This window comes from Athalia rosae, chromosome 2 (genome assembly GCF_917208135.1).
Source record: "Athalia rosae chromosome 2, iyAthRosa1.1, whole genome shotgun sequence".
Lineage (NCBI taxonomy): Eukaryota > Metazoa > Arthropoda > Insecta > Hymenoptera > Athaliidae > Athalia > Athalia rosae.
The window spans coordinates 18,871,233-18,890,593 of NC_064027.1; the positions used below are offsets into that span (position 1 = coordinate 18,871,233).

The following is a 19,361-nucleotide window of genomic DNA, read 5'->3' on the forward strand; positions in this document are numbered from 1 at the left end:
GTCTTGTTTCCGTTTTCCTACAGTTCTGGTATCTTATTTCGATCATTATGTGGAATACTATTTTTATATAGGGTATATAGTGTGTGATTAAAGATAGAGATATATTATATACAGTTATACCTATGTTGTAAATATATGTGTATACATATAAATATATATGAATCAGATTTGTGAATTTCCTTTCCTCGTTTAGGTTTCCCGGAAATACCTCCCGGATTAACCGATGTATTACGTAATCGGATGAAAGAAGAAAAAAAAGTTTCAGAAACGTGTTTTAAATACTTGAAGAACGTCTTTGATCGGTGGAAGGGAAAAAACAACAATAATTAAAAAATGTTTGGTCAACTAGTGTAAGCACGTACGTACGTACGTAACGTTCAGACGGCCTACTATTGGGTAAACGTATAATACGAAGGTATTTATGTATGGATATAGTTGTATAGAGGTAATGGGAACACGTAGTTATATTTAGTAATCGGTTTGTTTGCCTTTGCACAGTTTTACAAAGAGAAGAAAAAAATTGAGGCAAAGGGTGAGCCGCTACTGCCGATGCGGAGGAGTTTACTTTTGGCGATGATATTCCCGCTTCATTCATCTCTATATTAATAAGAAGAAGAACACAGTAAAACTAAAAACCTAATATCGTGAAAATAACGAAATCGCTCGACGGATGAAGCATCTACCTACTGGGGTTGTTTTTTAAATTTTGTGCGCTCGAAATCGTCCTTGATTTGTTTCTAATGGTCCGCGAACTTGCGCCCGACATTTTCCGACGTGGTCCGAATGATCCGGGAATTGTTTTCTAGTCGTTTGTCGTGTTATTCACTCGACGTCTGCGCGTCGCGGCGCCGGTTACGCCAGATCGCGTTCGTTGGTAAAACGTCGTCCTCTGCTTTCGCCTTCGCGCGTTTCGTTTTTCGGTCTGTTCGCTGCTTGCGTTCGTCGGGTTATTTTTAAGCGGTTATAAGGGTATACCTCTGCAATAATACAGCCGCGCATCAGCTTCTCCTGCCAGTTAGCTGCTAGTTTACTTTCTTTCTGACTACTAGGCCGAGTTCGGAGCCCCCGATTTTAACTACATAATTCATGCACATAAAAATGTTGAAATTTATTTCGTACCCTGGCAAACTGTGTCGCATAAGAAGAAATAGAAACAAATAGACGTAAAAACGGCTCAGGTATTTTTAGTTCAAAAAACGTCGGTTGAAGAAAGAAAAAAAGTTCGATGATCCCGGAGTTTAATTCTTGGCGATCAGGTGCCCCGTTAACTAAAATCAACGGTCTTTGCTGTTGTTGTCCTCTGGTTTAAAACTGTTGAAACAACGCATAACAAACGTTAAAATTGCACCCCTCGATCTCTAGTTCTCATCGTCTATAATTACCTACCATGCGATCGTTTGGTTTTGTGTTCTAGAAATAAGAAGAGAAAGACAATTCAAAACAGCGCACGCCGTGGGCCACGCCGCGTGTTTCCTTCCCCTTCTTAACAAATCGTCATCGCTACTTTCGTCTCTTCCCTTTCAATTTGTTTCATCGTTCAAACTCTACACAATATAACATAATTGTGCAGCCTGCATCACAGTTTGCACACGTAATTAGTGTCAGACATTTGTATAATAACCTTTATTTTTTTTTCTACTAACAGCCCTCCGATTAATAAACCATATCGCTGCTGAATATGCAACTAAACGAATTATTAACAAGAATAATGATTCGCCAATTCAATCGAACGTCACCGAATCATTTCGATTCGTTATAATAATTCAGTTCAACGATGAAATTGAAATATGTATATTCCATAAGGATGATGTGTAGTGCAGTGATTTCTACCGACGACTGATGAATCTTCTCCACGCCGATTTTGCGATTTTGAGAATAAAAAAAAAGAACATTCAACAACAATAACCAAACAGAACGAAACAAAAATGCCTCGTATATGATAACAGTTTTGTTCGACTGGTGTGCGAATGATTAATTACGCAAGTGAATCATATATGATGTGGGATCGTTATGTGTGAAACATGACTGTCCCGATTTCGCGTGAATAAAATAAGAAAAAAACGAACAAATTGAAAAACCTTAATCGTCTTTCGATTATAAAAATTCAACAATTTGTTGTAACTTTTTAACAATTAAATAACAAATAAATTTTGTAATACGTATGATTCGATATTTTTATTATTTCGACTAATTAATGAACGCGTCGAAATATTGCTGACAAGACTAATTATAAGTAACAACCGTATAATATAATGGGCAGCAGGCCGCCGCATCGGGCAACAACAAAAACGCGAATAAAATCATCGTCGAAAGAATTATCTGGAAGTGCTGGTGGAGCGGCAACAAATACAAAAATATCCTCCCCATCACCGTCACCGTCACCTTCCCCATCACCTTCGCCTTCTTCGTCAAGATCTCCGTCTTTTTCACCGTCCCCTTCGCCATCTTTATCAACCTCTCCAACACCGCCTGTACCGGCAACGCCACGTGGACCTTCAACAAACTCAAATTCAACAAAAGCGTTGTCATCAAAGAGAATTAGTTCTAAACTAAATAATACGCCCACAACAACGAATGACTCTAATCCTATAAGTGTGACCGTTGCTCCCGCTCTTTATTCGGGGAGTAAGAGGAGAACGTTTTCTACAAATGCCCCTAACACTTCTGCTACTCCAGCAACTGTCTTACAAATAGGAAAGGTCAAGAATGAGGCGCCAGATGACGAAATCAAGGTAAAATTACCCAATCAAACTATAACTGTTTTTTTTTTCAATGAATTGTTCTAAAAATTTTGAAAACCACTAAAACAGCCCAAGTCTCGGACTTCGATTTTGTCGCGTTGGAATTTCCGTTAATGAATCACTTCGTACTAAGTTTTTACAACGACGAACACAGGAGACACGGTTTGCTAATGAATCGCCGGCGGATGGCGCATATGCACTGGCTCTGAATTTTTTTAATTTTCACGTTTATTAAACGTTACCCCCGTCTTTTATATCAGTCATTCGAATTTGCAACCGAATATACTATACATTACACGCACGACAGCTTAAAAATTATAAATTTTCGGTTAAATATAGAAGTCGTACATATAAAATGATAAACTATCTTAAAATTAAACTATTCAACCATTTCTAAAGTGGTACATATTGCACATGCACACAAAAAAGTGATACATATATTTGTATCAACAATAGCTAATGATAACCATGGCTACGTATGCGTAGGTATAATGAATATCTTGTTTAAGCGAAGGTATGTAATTAAGTGTATCACCCTAAACGCTACGGGAGCAAAAGGGGCGGGGGAGGAGAAGCAAGAAAAAAAGTGGAAAGATATTATACAAGACGAAGAGAAGAAAAAGAAGGAGGAGGGTTCCGGTACTCTCGGGTTACTCTGGAGCTCCTACGCCTGATTTATCCGTAATCATAATAGGTTGAGACTCGAGATGTTACTGCGAGCGACTGATCCCTGTATATATTCCTTTCGCTTCTTCTCTCAGTTTCTCTCTTTCCCTTTCTTCCGTTCTTCAATTTTTCATCAACGGGTATACCATGCGGTTACCCGCCCCCATGTATTATAGGTATATTATACCTATCGGTGGAACATGGTTTTGAGATGTGTTGTATCGAGAGGGGCGGAGCTGTAAGTTTGTTCAGAAACACATGCTCGAGCGGAGTCGTGAATGGAAAAACAATTCTTTCGATTGAAAATTCATTTGAATAAAAATTGAATGTCGGAAAAAGGAAAAGAAACCGACACGGAACCGCTTACGTCTCTTTCGGTGCAAATTTTGAGAAAATTATAATTATTATTGTTAATTCTTCATTTGCGTTTGTTAAAGTTCAATTCCCAGTTTCTTTACATAAAGTTTTGTTAAACATTGTGTTCTGTTTTACTGATTTGGCGTCATGAGACGTAGAGTTTTGCAACGCCCTCCGACATACCTATACCTATGCTTATACGATTACACGTGTACATTATGTATTTATATGCGTACATGTCATAAATTATATCTAAAAATTCAACGAAGAACGTAAGAAGAAAAACAATTCAGTCCTATATATGTATGTATGTACACAAACCGTGTTCATAAGTAGAGCATGTAAACATTGCGCGATTTGATTCAGGTTCGCGCAAAATATCCCTGATCGAATTTACAGCAGCGCCACAGCAAAGGTGGGGGGATCGCATCGACCGGCCACGATCTGTTATGATCCACGGCGTGTTTACCTCACAAAACTGACACAGCCATTCAACGATGATTTAACGATAAACGAGACGCGTTGGCAGTCTGAAGGAGTTAGCAGTTAGAAGTTAGCATGCAATTATTATCCTTAATGCGTCTCGTTTATTGTCCTTTTCTTACAACACTCATTTCGAATGCATCAATGGCAAGTGTTTACTGTCATCGACGAAGATCATCCTAGCCTATTTAATTCGCCGTTTCATTTCTCTGATCAAAATAACAACATCAGTCGTGTCTTCTACGATATTATCGACAGATAGATTCTAATATTTTTGGTAAACACGCCGTGGATCATAACAGATCGTGGCCGGTCGATGCGATTCCCCTATCTCTGCTGTGGCGCTGTTGTAAATTCGACCAGGGATATTTTGCGCGAACCTGAATCAAATCGCGCAATGTTTACATGCTCCACTTATGAACACGGTTTGTGTACATCTGTGCGATTTGAAAAAAAAAAAAATAAAAAACCAGGTAAAACGGTAAGTAAAACAATTGATGTCCTTCGCAATTGACCTACAAACAATTAACGCTATACTTAGCCCCTTCGCAGTCAAGGGTACAATCTCATAAAATGGGTCAATAACTTTTCGAAAGACTAAAATTGTGCAAATGTGTATACCTTTGCATTTGAGGTAGGGATCTTGAACTAGATTTTTAAAATTCAAAAAATGTCGAAAATTACTTGAAATCGCTTCGAATTTCTCACTCGGGGATTTTCAGGGTCGCTGATTACGGATTTCATTCAAGATTTTCAAGATTCTTGATGATATATTCGTAATCAACGACCCTGAAAATCCCCGAGTGAGAAATTCGAAGCGATTACAAGTAATTTTCGACATCTTTTGAATTTTAAAAATCTAGTTCAAGATCCCTACCTCAAATGCAACGGTATACACATTCGCACAATTTTAGTCTTTCGAAAAGTTATGGACATTTTGGGCCCACTCAATCCACGACGTGTAACGAGATATGTTACTGTGAAACACCGAAATCTGGAGAATGTCGACTTTCTGCACCGGTAAATGTCAATATTCACATAGTCGCTTACAATTAGTGTATATCCGAAATATTTGCTAAATACCCTTATTTCTGACTTACACCGGTAAATGTTGACATTCACCGTGCACTAATGTCCGAATGTGCAAAAATTTAATGAAATATTCGATCTTTCACCGACGTACTTGGTATCTGTTGACATTCACCGGTGAAAGTCGACATTCTTCGGATTTCGGTCATTCGCGGTAACATATACACTTCATCGACTGCCAAGCTCAATGACGAAAGACATAATTAGTGAAATTTCTCCTATGAACAATTCTGCGAAATCAAATCCATATACATGCCACGCTGTACTTTTTGTTTTCGTTCGGGGAAAATCACTTCATTTGCTCCCCTCCCGCGAACGTATTTTTGTTCTTGTTGGCCATAGTTTGATAAGTTATTTTCCGAAGCTTCGATCCACACGAGCTTATAAAACCGTTTTATACCTAAGTTTTCACGTACATGGTGAAACTGAATACGCAATGTTTCAAACAATCCTTTATAAATTTGAAAATTGAAATGGTGTTCGAAAATCTAATGTATGTGTAAGCTATATGGGTAGCTTTGACTCAAACGACTTACATCGATTTTCGGTTTGATTAAACGAGGTAAAAACATAGACATAAAAAATAAATCGAAATAAAAATCGTAGATCTCCTTTAACAAAAGAGTTGTAACTTGCAGTACATAATTATATTGAAAAAGTACGATATGTGCGTGCGTTAGGTATAGGTACGATGTATATAAAAATATTTACCTGCCGCTGTATGTATAATAATTAGTTCGTGCAGCAGCAAAATATAGCAGAAGCGATGCAGGAGACGGAGGTTATACACTAAAGGGTGTCCCATTAATAACAAATATGCTCGAACATACCGGAAAGTACGCATATTGAATTGAAAAATGTTTCCCACACACATTGTAGATGAACGGGGCCAGTCGAAGCCTTATCTTTTTTCCTTTTTCGAACGAAACCTCATATTTTTATTGCACCTTGTCGTCTCTCCTCAAGAATGAGTGAGTTCTATTCCTAATCATTTTTTCTCTTCTAATAACCGACCCGAAACGTTGTTTGAAGTTTCTTCCTTTAAAACTGGAGACAATCGTAGTTTTATGTGTAGTCACGTTTCGAACAGATAATTATAAGCCTCACCGAAAAACGAACACGCTCATTTGAATTTCCTTACCATAATTACCACAACTTTCGTCCGAAACATTTTCCAACACGTAATGTTTAATTTTCGGTACATTTGAACATATTTTTTAAAACGGGACACCCTGTACTTTTGTATGGCTATATACCTGTATAGGTATATACACACCTATACCTATATCGAATGCAAGAAAAGTTAATCGCGTAGCACGAAACAGATAAGTTTGCCGCAATGCAGCGTAATTCGTTCGATTGCCGCTGCAACTGCAGCCCGGTATATTAGTCGTCAAAACTCACAATCAGAGCCGATGCGGTACATATAGGTATATAAATATACGTCAGTGATAACAACAATATTGAAAAAGGTACGGAAAATTATCCTGTAGAATATAACTTCTTTCATTCGTATGCGAACACAAATTTTTTGTATCTTCACATATGGCGATGTAAAAAACTCCGTGAAGTTAGCCCCCCACTTTTCGAAAATTGGAATTTTGACGATTGTTCCAAATTGTTCTAGAAAACCAATGTTCTAGTGTGAACTAGAAACCCAGAAAATCGAAAAAACAGTTTTTTAACCTAGCCCCCCACTTTTCGAAAATTGAAATTTTCTCAATTGTTCTAGATTGTTCTAGTTGTTCCAAACATTGTTCCAGGAGCGCAACGTCGTAAGTCCAAAAATGCAGCCAGGAAACGCAAAAACAGTTTTTTGACCTACCCCCCCCCACAGTTCAAAAATTTGCATTTTCCCAATTGTTCTGGATTGTTCTAGTTGTTCCAAACATTGTTCCAAAAGCGCAACGTCGTCAGTCCAAAAACAGAGCCAGAAAACTCAAAAATAGTTTTTTTACTAGCTCCCCACATTTCGAAAATTTCAATTTTCTCGATTGTTCTAGGTTGTTCTAGTTGTTTTGAACATTGTTCCAGGAGCGCAACGTTATAAGTCTAAAATCGAGCCGGATAGTTCCAAAAAACTTTTTGAGTCGCTACTTTTTTTTAGACAATCGGAATTTTCTCGATTGTTCCACGTTGTTCTAGTCGTTTCAAACATATAACTCCGAATACGCAACGTCGTCAGTCCAAAAATGGAGCCGGGGAACTAGGACAAACGTTTTCGAACCAGCCCTCCACCGTTCGGAATTGTATTGATAGAGTTTTTTCGAGTGAAAGAATCTCCGTGATAAATGATGCCGTTGGTCTTGAATATTGCTGATAATTCAGGGAATGTACTTGGCGAAGTTTTTTGCACCGGAGGTGTTTTTTGTTTTTGATTTTTTTTTTCAATTTTTTTTTTTTTTTTTTGTTTTCAATTTTTTGAAGTTTCTTTAGTTCAAAGCTGATATATATTTATATGTGAGGTATCATTGTTGGACTATGGGTACGTATACGTTATGGTTGAATGTATTTTTTTTTCAATTTTTTCAATCTCAATCTTCCGAAGTTTCATTCAGTTTGTCGGTTCATGTACAGATCATTATATGGATAGACGTAAAGTTACGAATTATGGAATGAAGGTATGTGTATCTTATATTTATATGTAGCTATATACTCTACTATGGTTACTGTGTAGACAATTTTCCTTTCCATTCAATCAATTCTCGATCCAGCTTTTTACGTCCCTGTCCTGACGTAAATACATAAGTGTGGACATTTTTCGTGAAGATTTTGCGGCGGGCGCATCGGTTTCAGCTTTGTGTCATCAAATTCAACCCACGCGGTACCTTTCTTCACGAATGCTGTGTAGTGTCCTATGGAATCAACCTTATTGCCCCCAGAATACATCACAAATCCCGCTAAAATATATCTAATTCGATTTAGCTCGATCAGGTTTGGAAATTCTTCCAAAGAAATGTTTCTGGACAAGCCAATTTCACATTCGATGAAAATTTGCGATCGGTACTCTGTAACGGTCGGAAAAGATCTACCACAACACTTTCTTTCAGAAAAACCACCGGTCCGCAATGCTTCAACTAAGTTTTGGAATCCATGTTCTTTGATCGCGTTTATGTTGATAGGTGCTATACTCTTACCGACACGGTGATTTTTGTCGCAGACATTACATTTAATCTCTTCGATCGTACTCCAGTCTTGATCGAAGACATATTCACACAAATTACAAATATTTGATAAAGCATCTACTTTTATCATCCCACGTACCCGTGACGATTGATTGAAACAGCCGAAACGTTTTAAAATATTGGCTCTCATTTTATACACTGTAGTCGATGGACCTTTTTCGAGGAATGATCTCAAGAATCTGTATGCTTCTGATTGGGATGTACCGACAAGTTCGCGAAATGCATCATCTCTACAAGCAAAAGCTAAAATCGTCATCACGCTGTCGAATCCGCATGTGTTGCGTACGATTATTTTCGTGTTTTGTTCCGATACCATAGGACAGATGTTTCCATTTTTTAACAGACCTATACTAATTCGGTTAGAATTGAATCCAACCAAATCCCACTCAGGACGGGTATCGAGATATGTACGTTTTACCTTTTTAGCATTATTCTTGTTTCTCCAATTTTGTTCGGCATTCAGTTCCGAAGTCTCTGTGTTCAATTGTAAATCAGAGGAATCTTTTCGCCGCTTTCGGCTCGGAACAACGTCCGTAGATTTATCAATCTTGCCCAATAGGATGATTTGGATGATCCTCGTCAACGGATGGTTCATTCGTAGAGCCATTTCCAGCTGTTTCATCTATATCAGCTATTTCAAGCGGTGAACTTTGACTTTTCGACCGTTGCCATAGATCTTCAGTAGCAACAGCTAATTTAGCTCGGCCGCTAAAAGATTTGATGTGTGTTGTAAAAAATTTGTCAACACGCATAGGGCGTTTCTCATTTCCCAGTAAACGATGTTTCAATTCGTTGAATTCGGCTTCTATCCCCGATGAAGTCGCATTAATCTGCCCATATCCAAACTTTGAAATCATCACTCCAGAATAAAGTGGAAAATAAGGTAGCAGATATTTTATTTTCGGCGCCATTGCCGGACAATAATAAGGATTAATATCAATTCCTGATGACGCGGATTGAGATTCTTCCATACACTCTCGGAAAAATTGACTTGCCCAATGATCGATTGTTGAAATATCGTGCCTACCTTCGTTTTCATCCTCATTGGGTTCTGATTTATCCTCTAACTCGCCAACCTCTGGAGAATCTTCCGTGTTGTATATCTGGCTCATCTCCATTGGAACGCCTTTTATCTTTTGACAAATTACAACGCGAGCTGCCTCGGCCAGACTGGTAGCACCAGATTCGGTATTCGGTTTTGCCACAGCCTTCACTAGTACAGAGTACAATTGCTTTTTTTTACTAAATCTTTCAATTCGACGAAATTAGTTACTTTGGTTAGTAGGCACATGGTCATTACATAGAATGTCTTCACTCTTGGATGCAGAGTCTCAAATAACTTCCACCGCGCAACAAATGATACGTAATGCGATATGTCCAACCTGAGGAAACAGCCGGGCTTTTTGAAGTTTTCATCTTTGACGATTGCTAAGCATTTGGCGAGATAATCGCGTAGAGATTGACAGCAACCGAAAGCTCTGGCTACTGCTCCCATCAGCGCCTTATCGAAGTCGCAAACAACTTCTCGCGGACGAGGAAAGTTACACCTGTGCATGTTGCCTATTCTCATGATTTTATAGAGCCAGTGTTGAGTAGCGTTCGTGTGTTGCACTGCACTGAGCATCTGAAATACCGGCATTTTTGATGTGGCAGTTTCACATACGATCTGATACAAGTAGATATGGGGTGACAATTCGCCATTTAGTTGTTTCAGTTTCTTAACAAGTGATCCTGTAGCGTCGATAAAAATGCGGTCATGATACAGAACATAGGTAGCGATTTGTTCTGATGTCCAGTAGTGAACAAAAAATGGCTCGCATGCGATTAGGTGGATAGAGCCTAGATGTTCCTCAAGCTTCATTTTTCGTATATTTTGTATGGGATCAACTCCTTGACCGAATTCCAAGATCTTGTCCTTTTGTTCTTGTTTGGCCTTCCGTAGCGTACCAAGTTTTGGCAAATTAGGCGGTTCCAAATCACCGAATGACATTATTTTGTCCGCCTCATTTCGACGCCAGGTACATGACAGTTGATGGTTCTCGGCCAAAGCTTTGGCTACTGCCATTCGTCGACGTCTTTTCAGTTGACGTTTTCTATTATGGTTTATGGTTGGATCGAAATGATCAACCGAACAGTTCATAATAACGGATGACAGAGGGGCTGGTTTGTTTATCACACAGCCAGAAAATACACAATTACATTCAGGACATGAGCCTGATACAGTGACATACATACCAGTTTCGGATATCTTGCAACGCTTGAAAGAAATCGCGCATGGTAGCTTAGTTTTACTGTGTAACGCCTTATATATTTCATCCGTCCACAGTTTTCGTTGTAACGTACCATATCTTTTTTGACCACGGGCTTTGTCTGCATGAATGACATTCTCTGGCGACAGTGTGACCCAGGTTTTGTAAGATAATTCAAGAGTAAATTCTAATTTCTCTCCGAGATCTAGTGAACTATCATCAGCAGACGTATTGGCAATTGATTCCGTTAAAGATGCTTTACCTTCCACACCATGATATTGACGAATTTCATCCAATACCTGGTATCGATTTTCATTTATAATGACATAGATATATTTTCGTTTGATGACTTGATCCATTTCGTCGCATATTTTGTGATAAATGGAATGGGGTGGAATGTCGTGGGGTGGGTAAAACGAGAAAGGTCCAAATGACGTTTTCTTTTACAGTTTTATCCCCAGAGAAATAGTGAAAATCAATATTTCAATGCGGCAAATTAGAAAGATTTTCAGTTACCACCAGAAGGAAGCAAAATAAATTTCTTGGACCAAAACGGGGCACCCCCCAAAAGAGTAGAAAAAAGAATCCAAAAACAAAATGAAGTGAATTAAATAAAATTTTCCAATTTTTTGAGGTACCCCATTTTGCTCCTTTTTAAAAATAAAAAAAAAATTGATTTTTTGAAAATTCTAAGCCAGAATATGATCCTTCAATATCCAATTCATCGGCGATTCGACTTGAAAAAAAAGTAAAAATAATTTTTTTCTAATCGATTACATAAAAAATAAGATAAAAATTTCTCATGATATTTAACAGGTTATCGGGGGTGGGAATATTTTGTATATTATTTCACTTTTTTGTTTACATACGAATCGCATACCATGTATAGGTATACACGTATGCGTATAATGTGTTGTTTAGGAGCGCGCGTGAATGAAGCGTTTTCCGATTCCCGTTTCCGTCTCCGATTTCGTATCCATCATATTGCATCTTCGTAGGTGTCGGATAACGTTGGCTGCCTGTGCCTCTAATGAGAACCTGACACTCTTCAGTCAGTCCAGGTTGTGCTCTCGACTCATTCTCGGTCCTGCTCGCGAACCGGTAAATCTCACTACGTCTCTTCCTCGGTCCTTCTCATTTTTTCGTCGCTATACATATAGGCCAAAAAATATTGAAAAAATAAGCAAACCAATCAGGTAAACAACATACGACAAAAAATGAGCGCACTATCTTGTTTTCAGCGCGAAATAAAACGCGTACGCGCTACAGATAGGTATACCTCGGAACATGCGACTAATATCATTGAATATATATCTATTCGATTTATCCATGATGCTAATATGAATAACATAGACAAAGGCGATTCTATAATTCAATAATAATTAAAAATTTTCCTTTTTCTTTTTTTATTTCAAGGAATACGCGGCGACGGCTATGAGCGAGCTTTTAGGTTGGTATGGATACGATAAGGTGGACAGCGGGTGTACCAGAGGTCTTAATTTGGACCACTTTGCCCCACCAGCTCCCTCGGGACACCTTCATCATCATCATCACCATCATCACCATCATCATCATTCCGCGGGCGTAGCGCAACCAACTGGCAAAGTTCAACAACTGCAGGGAGAAAGTACCGAAACTGACAAAGTTTTACTATCGGAAAATAATTCACCACCTTCGCCATTGAGGACTGGACCGGGTAGTCCGAGAGCGCAGGAAAGCAGCGACACTGCACCAGGTACGCCTGGTAAGCGTTCTCCGAATTTTTTCTTTAATTCTTTAATTTCTGAAATTTCATATTCTTTTTCCCATTTTTACACATTTACCGAATAATCTTGACCAAGATTTTTCTTTTGTTTGCAGCCCTTAGGAGTTTAAATTTTCGGAATGAAAGCTTGCGGAAAATTATAATTCAATAATATTACCCACAACTCCTAGTTCTCTTTTTTTTTTCTTATTCTCCTCGTGGATCTTTATATATTTTGAGACGTCCGATCTGGGCCTGTGCACGTGTTTTCCTATAATAGATAAACGTTACGTACGCATATCAATGAATATTTAATCTTCATTTGTACCTGTTCCTCTTATACCGTAATAATAGCATAGATTAGTTCCGAAAATAAGTATACCGCATGTCTGCACGTTATTCTGAATAATCCAAAATTTATTCGCTGCAGCCTGCGTATGAAGAATGAGCATAATTTGAAATTCAACCAAGTTTGAAGATTTCTTCACTCGATCAATTATGACGTCCCAATGGATAATATACATAGTATATGTATATTATGTTAGGCCTATTCTTGTCGTCAGTACTTAATTTTCGGTCTGTAGCCTGTATGATTACGCGCATCAAGGGGCAGCAGAAACAGTCAGCATCATCAGCTGCGGATCTGCGTGTAGGTATACATATATGTGTACATGTATATCGTACCTAGTAGATATCGCTTTACAAAAGCGTGGTTCTATTTCTGTGCAACCGACGGCGACGACGTTAGTATCCGCACGGTGCAAAGAACCGCACGGTTGTATAGGTATAATTAAGGTAGAAATATGTAATATCGATGTATGTATACGTACACGCATTTACAGTATACTACTATGATACTATATAGTCAAGTATTGATTACGAACGGATTATCAGCGATCATCGGCGCATTATTGTAAATATGGTTAAGCGTATACGTATTGAGCTGCGATTTTATAACCTTGTCAGATTTGAAATTTCTGATATAATACGAACTTATCGTATGTTGCATAAAATTTTCATCATTTTCATTTCTCTAATGTATTTGCATTGATGTACATATGTATACGTAGGTTCACCTATAAAACTTTTCAGAGGTTAAACTTGATCGGAGAGTGCGATTCCTCAAAAGTTCAAACGACGGGGGGAAGAGGCAGATTTAAAAGAAAAAAAAAATTGTCACTACCTCTTTTTTTTATTACGTATCAAATCTGATGTGATTTTTATTGAAGAGTTTTTTATTTTTTTTTATCACGTGTCAGATGAATCTCACGGTGTCGCACAACAGTCCGACAGTAAAATTATGAGTTGTAAAAAGGAAAAAATCTGAAATAAAATGAAAAGCGTTGTGGCTATCTTGGTCCTCGATATGTCATAACATATACATAAGACATACATATAATTGTAATTGCAGATATTCCGTACACCACGCGATTGCAAGAGTTCGCACGATCTTATACATCCCGTGCGGGATATGAAAGACTTCAACGATAAGCCGATCTTACGTTCGATCTTCTCTCTCCAGGCTCTCTTATTTTAGTTTTCCTTTTTTTTCTTTCTCTCTTTCTTTTCTTTTGTTTTTTTTTTGTTTTTTGTGTTTTTTCCTCTCCTTTTTACACTGATATACGACATCATACGACTTTTGCACCGTCCGGAAACGCGACATATATATACACACGCAATAATTGTACGTTACCAAGTATAGGAATAAGGTATCACGTGGGACACGGGGTAACAAAACCCGATCCCCTACCCGCAACCGAACACCGACGGCGTTGCACTAACCATGCGTAAACATACACCATTATATGTATACATAGATATATAGGTATATTATATACTTATTCAGACATGGATCATTTGCACAACCCTGCGAACTTCACACTGCGCTGAACAATAAATGACATCGATCCGCGGAGATCTCTTTACTACTGTTTGCAAGATGCGAAATATTTATAACATTCATACGTATATACAGATTATTACAAAGTATGTACACGTACCTTCATTATCCATTAATTATACGCGTATATGTAACGGTGTTTTCATGTACGCACATATGTTTCGTGTTTCATGTTATACAATTTTCCATATAGGTTTTAATGCAGGGCGTATGCACGAAAAATGTTAAAAACTTGAACTTTCGCTCAAAATTCATCTTGCTCTTTTTCCCTTTATTTATATATCTATTCGTACGTATAGATTACCACTTTTCATCGTAGAAACGCACCGACTCAATATACTTGTTCGTAGGATTACATAGTTATTGAATTTGTTCATTCGCAAGTCTGATGGAAACTAATTTCTTAAATTCATTAAAAAGTTGAAATTTGAGATAATCACATACCTATGTGGGAAATAACTTTAACGAAAACGGTATCTTGAAAGAAGGGCTGCGAAAACACTATAAGCTCAGATAGTATTGCTAACAAAAGAGGATTAATTTATACGACACCGCTTTCCCCGAGCCCCGCCTCGTAGACAACAAAGCGCGTAAATTTTATTAACCATGTAAATGCGTCGATAAGATTTTAGGGGCGGAGGAAACATTTCGTTTCCTGATTGGATGGCGGGTGTGACCGTTTAGGGGGTTTGAAGAGGGTGCAGCCTAAAATTCAACGCCTCTTATTGGTGCCGTTTTTTTCTTCATTTTTTGTATCTCTTCTGTTCTCCTGCGTCTTTGACGAGTGACACGCAAAGGGATTTTTGAAATAGCTACTTTGTTCATTCGATTTGCTTTTCTTCTTTCCTTCTTCTCCTTTTTGTTTCTTTGACACCGACCCGATGGCCGTTTTAGTTGTGTTGCGGTGTTCATTCATCCACTATGGGTACGCTATAAGCGGCAGCGACGATTGCAATATGGAGTCCCCACTATTTTTGTGACGACAGAAATATTGTTCCGAGAAAAAGATTGAGGGGTGAAGGTGTTGATTAATGACATCGGAAGTAGAGCAGCTCTTGTACTATATAGCAGCTACAACGTACAGTCTCGAAATTGAATTACAATTTTCCTGTTATAAATTTTTATTCAGTAATATAATTCTGAAGTAAGATCAGACTGAAGAAAGCGTACACAGTATACATATGTCTTTATTGTATATGTAGATTGTACGATTATAAAAATCATTACATGGATCGTCCGCTTCGCAGCCGTAACGGAGGTACAATTATAATTACATCCAGTAGCTGATTTATAAGGATAGCAATATTTCATTCCTCGCATCAACAACACCAATTATATTGTGAAAATAATTATTTCTGCATCTTTACCTGTAAAGCGATACAAAAAGAAGAAAGAAGAAGCAAGAGTACAACGGTATGGCAATAGTAATTGAGGGGATATCTTTTTCCCGAGCTTTTGCCCAAATGAATCTATTGATTTCTAATAATTTCTCAAATCTCTATTATTCTTCTGTAGAGAAAACGTCTTATTTGATTTAATTTATATAAGCCTGTTAGGGTTCGTAGAAAACCCATTTATCTTCCATTATTCCAATTTTCAACTATTTCTAGATGTTGCGGGGTCGAAGAATAATTGTTCCTGGTGTGGTCGACCTGGTGGAAATTGGGAACCGGGAGGCGGTAATTCGGCTAATCTCGGAGGAGGAAATTCTGCAGGGGCATCTCGATCAGTCGGTCGTTTTTGTAGCGAAGCTTGTTTTGCTGCGGGTAGAAGAGCTGCTTTCAAAAGAGCCAGGACGTGTGATTGGTGCAGACATGTTCGTCATTCCGTCAGCTACGTAGATTTCCAGGTGAACTTCGAATAGCACTCGCTAAAATATTTGAATCTATGTCTTCTAATGTTATTACGTGATTTTATTTTGAACCCAAAGTACGAACGGTATCTTTGTTTGATTACAGGACGATGAAAGCCAGCTTCACTTTTGCAGCGATAAATGTTTGAATCAGTACAAAATGAATATATTTTGTCGAGAAACTCAAGCTCACTTAGAGCTACACGGATTGGCGACTAGTAACACATCAGCGATGACGAACGGAGCTGGTTTAATCACTCCTGATTTATGGATGCGGGATTGTCGGTCCGCGTCACCCTGCAGTACTACAGAAAAAACGGAAGATATTATTGTGGATTCAAACGAAGAGGTGGGAAACGATTTAGAAGGTGATGCCGACGATATCGACGAGGATCAACAACCAATAGCAGAAGGAGGTGGGGAAAGTGTTACCTGTGAAGTGAATAAAATTCTGGATAGCGGAAAAATTCGTTGCGGAAGTCATCTGATTCGGGGACGTGATTTTATTGAGAGAGAGGTTATCAAAGCAACTATAAAAGAATCTCTGAGGGACAGATCGATCGGTTATCCTGAGGAAACAAACTCTGGAATTGGGAAGGGTTTCGTGGGCTTGGGTTCGGGTTTCAGTTCGTCGGACACGTCGTTGCCTAGTCCGGGAATATTGCTAGCTCCAGTCCCGGGGAATTTATCGGAAAACCGGGACCATTCGGTAGCAGAGATCTTGAGTCGAGACTCTTCGAAGCGTTCAATTGACCTTGCAGGTCATAATCGGCGTGATCGGAGCGAATTTAGAGAAGGTACGATCCATTTAAAGAATGTAAATGAGTTGATGAGAGGCCCTGGAATATCTAAGGGACGTAGGGGCGTCAGATACGGTCGTCCGAGGCGACTTGCAAGATCTCCGAATTGTTCCCAGAATTCTTCGCATACCCCGGGAACTCCGCCTACACCTTCGCCATCTCTATCATCAAATCCTTCGAACTTTCAAAACGCTTTACACTCAAGAACACGACTGTACGTTCAGAATATCCTCAAAGCACATCCTCAAATTCAGGAAACAGCCCGATCACTGTCATCGTTGCGGTTTCCACATCAGCTAGACAGCCATAATCACGATTATAGTCATAATGAGATACCCCGCAATCTTAATCATAATAATACTAATCCTGGAGTATATCCCGGAAATCCAGGTGTGCAGAGAATCCAACAACCAACGACCGTGACTCGTCCGACTAGTTTGCCTTCTACCCATAATAATATTCCACATCATTTTTCAAATTTCAAGTCACATACCCTAGGAAACATGCCGGGAGCGCCTCACACCCCGTCTCTTTTACCACCTGTGACAGTTCTAGTCCCTTATCCAATCCCTATACCGATTCCTATACCAATTCCCATACCTATACCGATACCATTATTCGGAAAATATCCTGGTTCGGATAAATCCACGCCTGAATCATCGGTACGAAGTCCCGTCCCCGAAGACCTCTCGAATCGAAGTACCCCGCTGCAAGTTTCCCATGGAAATCCGTCTAGTCTAAATAGATCAACAAACTCTGTCGGTAACAGTGAAGACGTCGAAATTACGGCGCCAAAGTCAAGGCCTAGGGGGAGAGGTAAGTTTTCTTGTGGGAATAGCGATAATTTACATACACTGCAGCCTCAGAATTTATCCGAAAGAACGAGTACTAGAATTTTGCATAAAAAAAGACAACGTACCAATGGCGTTGAGATCGTCGGAGAGGCTAGCGAACAGGAAATTGAACTTAAGCGCACACCTCCAGATAATTCGGTCCCGGTGTGATCTTAAGACATGAGACGTGTGTCATATGCTATACAAAAAATCATTCACATATCCCAATGTTGCAGGTTTATCATAGATAATGTAGAATTTTGGGTGCTATTATACATAATATGTTTGTATAAATCACTGCAGATGTGTGTTACGAATTTTATTATAAATAAAGGAATAAAAATATAGAGCGCGGTATGCAAACGGGGAAATGATTAATTGTTGTGATCATCCTATATTGTAGAATATTATCTCCTGTACGAAATATAATCCTCCGTTCAACACCCTTCTGGCGTGTATGATTTTTTTTTTCAACAAATTATATACGTGTGGGTCTATTAGGAATTAATATAATTGTTGTTCAAAGTAGATAAATAATTATGGAAATAATAAAATATATTTATAATATATCAAATTCGTTCGTACGTCTAACTCTTATAGCTTTCGATCGTTCAATTGCCAATGGTATAGGATGAGACGTGGTGAGATTATAATTCATTATATAGCATCAGGGCATCAGTTAGCTCATGATGAGTGATTCTCGACTTTACTTAGTAGAATAGTGCCAGGTACGTATACCAGGTAGTTCCTTTTTCACCCTATCACCTATATTTGATCAGAAAGTATTTGTGCTTATGAAAACTCCCAGAATTCTGACTTGCTACAGCCAGACTGATCGACGATTCATGGTATCACCTGGCACCGATACTTTCCGAGAACGATGACTCGATAGGCGACCACTTTTTTACGGCGATTCGGTTGAAGAATAGTCAAATATCATGGGTGCGTATTATAATATACGTTCAGGAAAAAATGTACCGCTACTACATACCCGCAGTACTCTTACAATTAGTGCACGTACTGCCTACATATGTAAATACAGTCAACGCTTATGGGATTCTTGACCCCGCTGAAATGTCGATTCTAAGTTCACGAGCTCGCGCCCTCTCACTAGACAACGACTAGACTAGGCGGCAAGTCGCGGAAATCAGGTATTCAGATTAACGGTTGACCGTGGATGTAACCCAGAGATCGGCAAAGATTTTGTTCAATCTTCAAATTTATCTTCAATTATTTCAATATTTTATAATTACGGTCGGAATTTCTCATTTTTCGGGTATCAATTTATACCCTGATGAAATTTAAGATTCGATTGGTTCTGCGAAAAAGAATTTATTTCATTCACTTTGACCCAAGACTAATACATATGTATGTTTATTAGTATACATATGGAATAATAATAGATAGTTACTTTTTTGAACATGATGGAATTTGCCCCGACCGCCGGTTACTTTTATCACCG

General features: G+C 38.6%; 1 protein-coding gene and 1 long non-coding RNA gene across 7 annotated transcripts; one reads left to right on the forward strand and one right to left on the reverse strand.

Moving 5' to 3' along the window:
- The first annotated feature begins 283 nt into the window (after positions 1 to 283).
- LOC105683109 (sine oculis-binding protein homolog) lies at positions 284 to 18,246 on the forward strand. Of its 6 annotated transcripts, none has more exons than XM_048649573.1 (6): positions 284 to 415; positions 499 to 2,732; positions 12,187 to 12,220; positions 12,293 to 12,514; positions 16,025 to 16,263; positions 16,373 to 18,246. In XM_048649573.1, exons 2-6 carry the CDS (start codon positions 2,253 to 2,255, stop codon positions 18,068 to 18,070), a joined length of 2,673 nt encoding a protein of 890 aa, XP_048505530.1. In that variant the 5' UTR covers positions 284 to 415; positions 499 to 2,252; the 3' UTR covers positions 18,071 to 18,246. The 6 variants fall into 6 exon arrangements, with proteins under 6 accessions (XP_048505530.1, XP_048505529.1, XP_048505527.1 ...); XM_048649570.1 differs by having other exon boundaries at positions 285 to 415; positions 499 to 1,178; positions 1,415 to 2,732; positions 12,187 to 12,514; XM_048649571.1 differs by having other exon boundaries at positions 285 to 415; positions 499 to 1,178; positions 1,804 to 2,732; positions 12,187 to 12,514.
- Positions 2,149 to 4,101, reverse strand: LOC125499838. The gene is made up of 2 exons (XR_007276853.1): positions 2,743 to 4,101; positions 2,149 to 2,493 (listed from the first exon to the last, which is right to left on the reverse strand). It is a non-coding gene; the product is annotated as an uncharacterized LOC125499838 (long non-coding RNA).
- Positions 18,247 to 19,361: the final 1,115 nt, after the last annotated feature.

What these genes read in the sequence shown, in the direction of transcription:
- LOC105683109 (XM_048649570.1), top strand. Translation starts at nt 2,253, where the DNA reads ATGGGCAGCAGGCCGCCGCATCGGGCAACAACAAAAACGCGAATAAAA. An exon ending in CGCCAGATGACGAAATCAAG is followed by an intron (nt 2,733 to 12,186) that starts GTAAAATTACCC and finishes TTTTATTTCAAG; the next exon opens with GAATACGCGGCGACGGCTAT. An exon ending in CACTGCACCAGGTACGCCTG is followed by an intron (nt 12,515 to 16,024) that starts GTAAGCGTTCTC and finishes AACTATTTCTAG; the next exon opens with ATGTTGCGGGGTCGAAGAAT.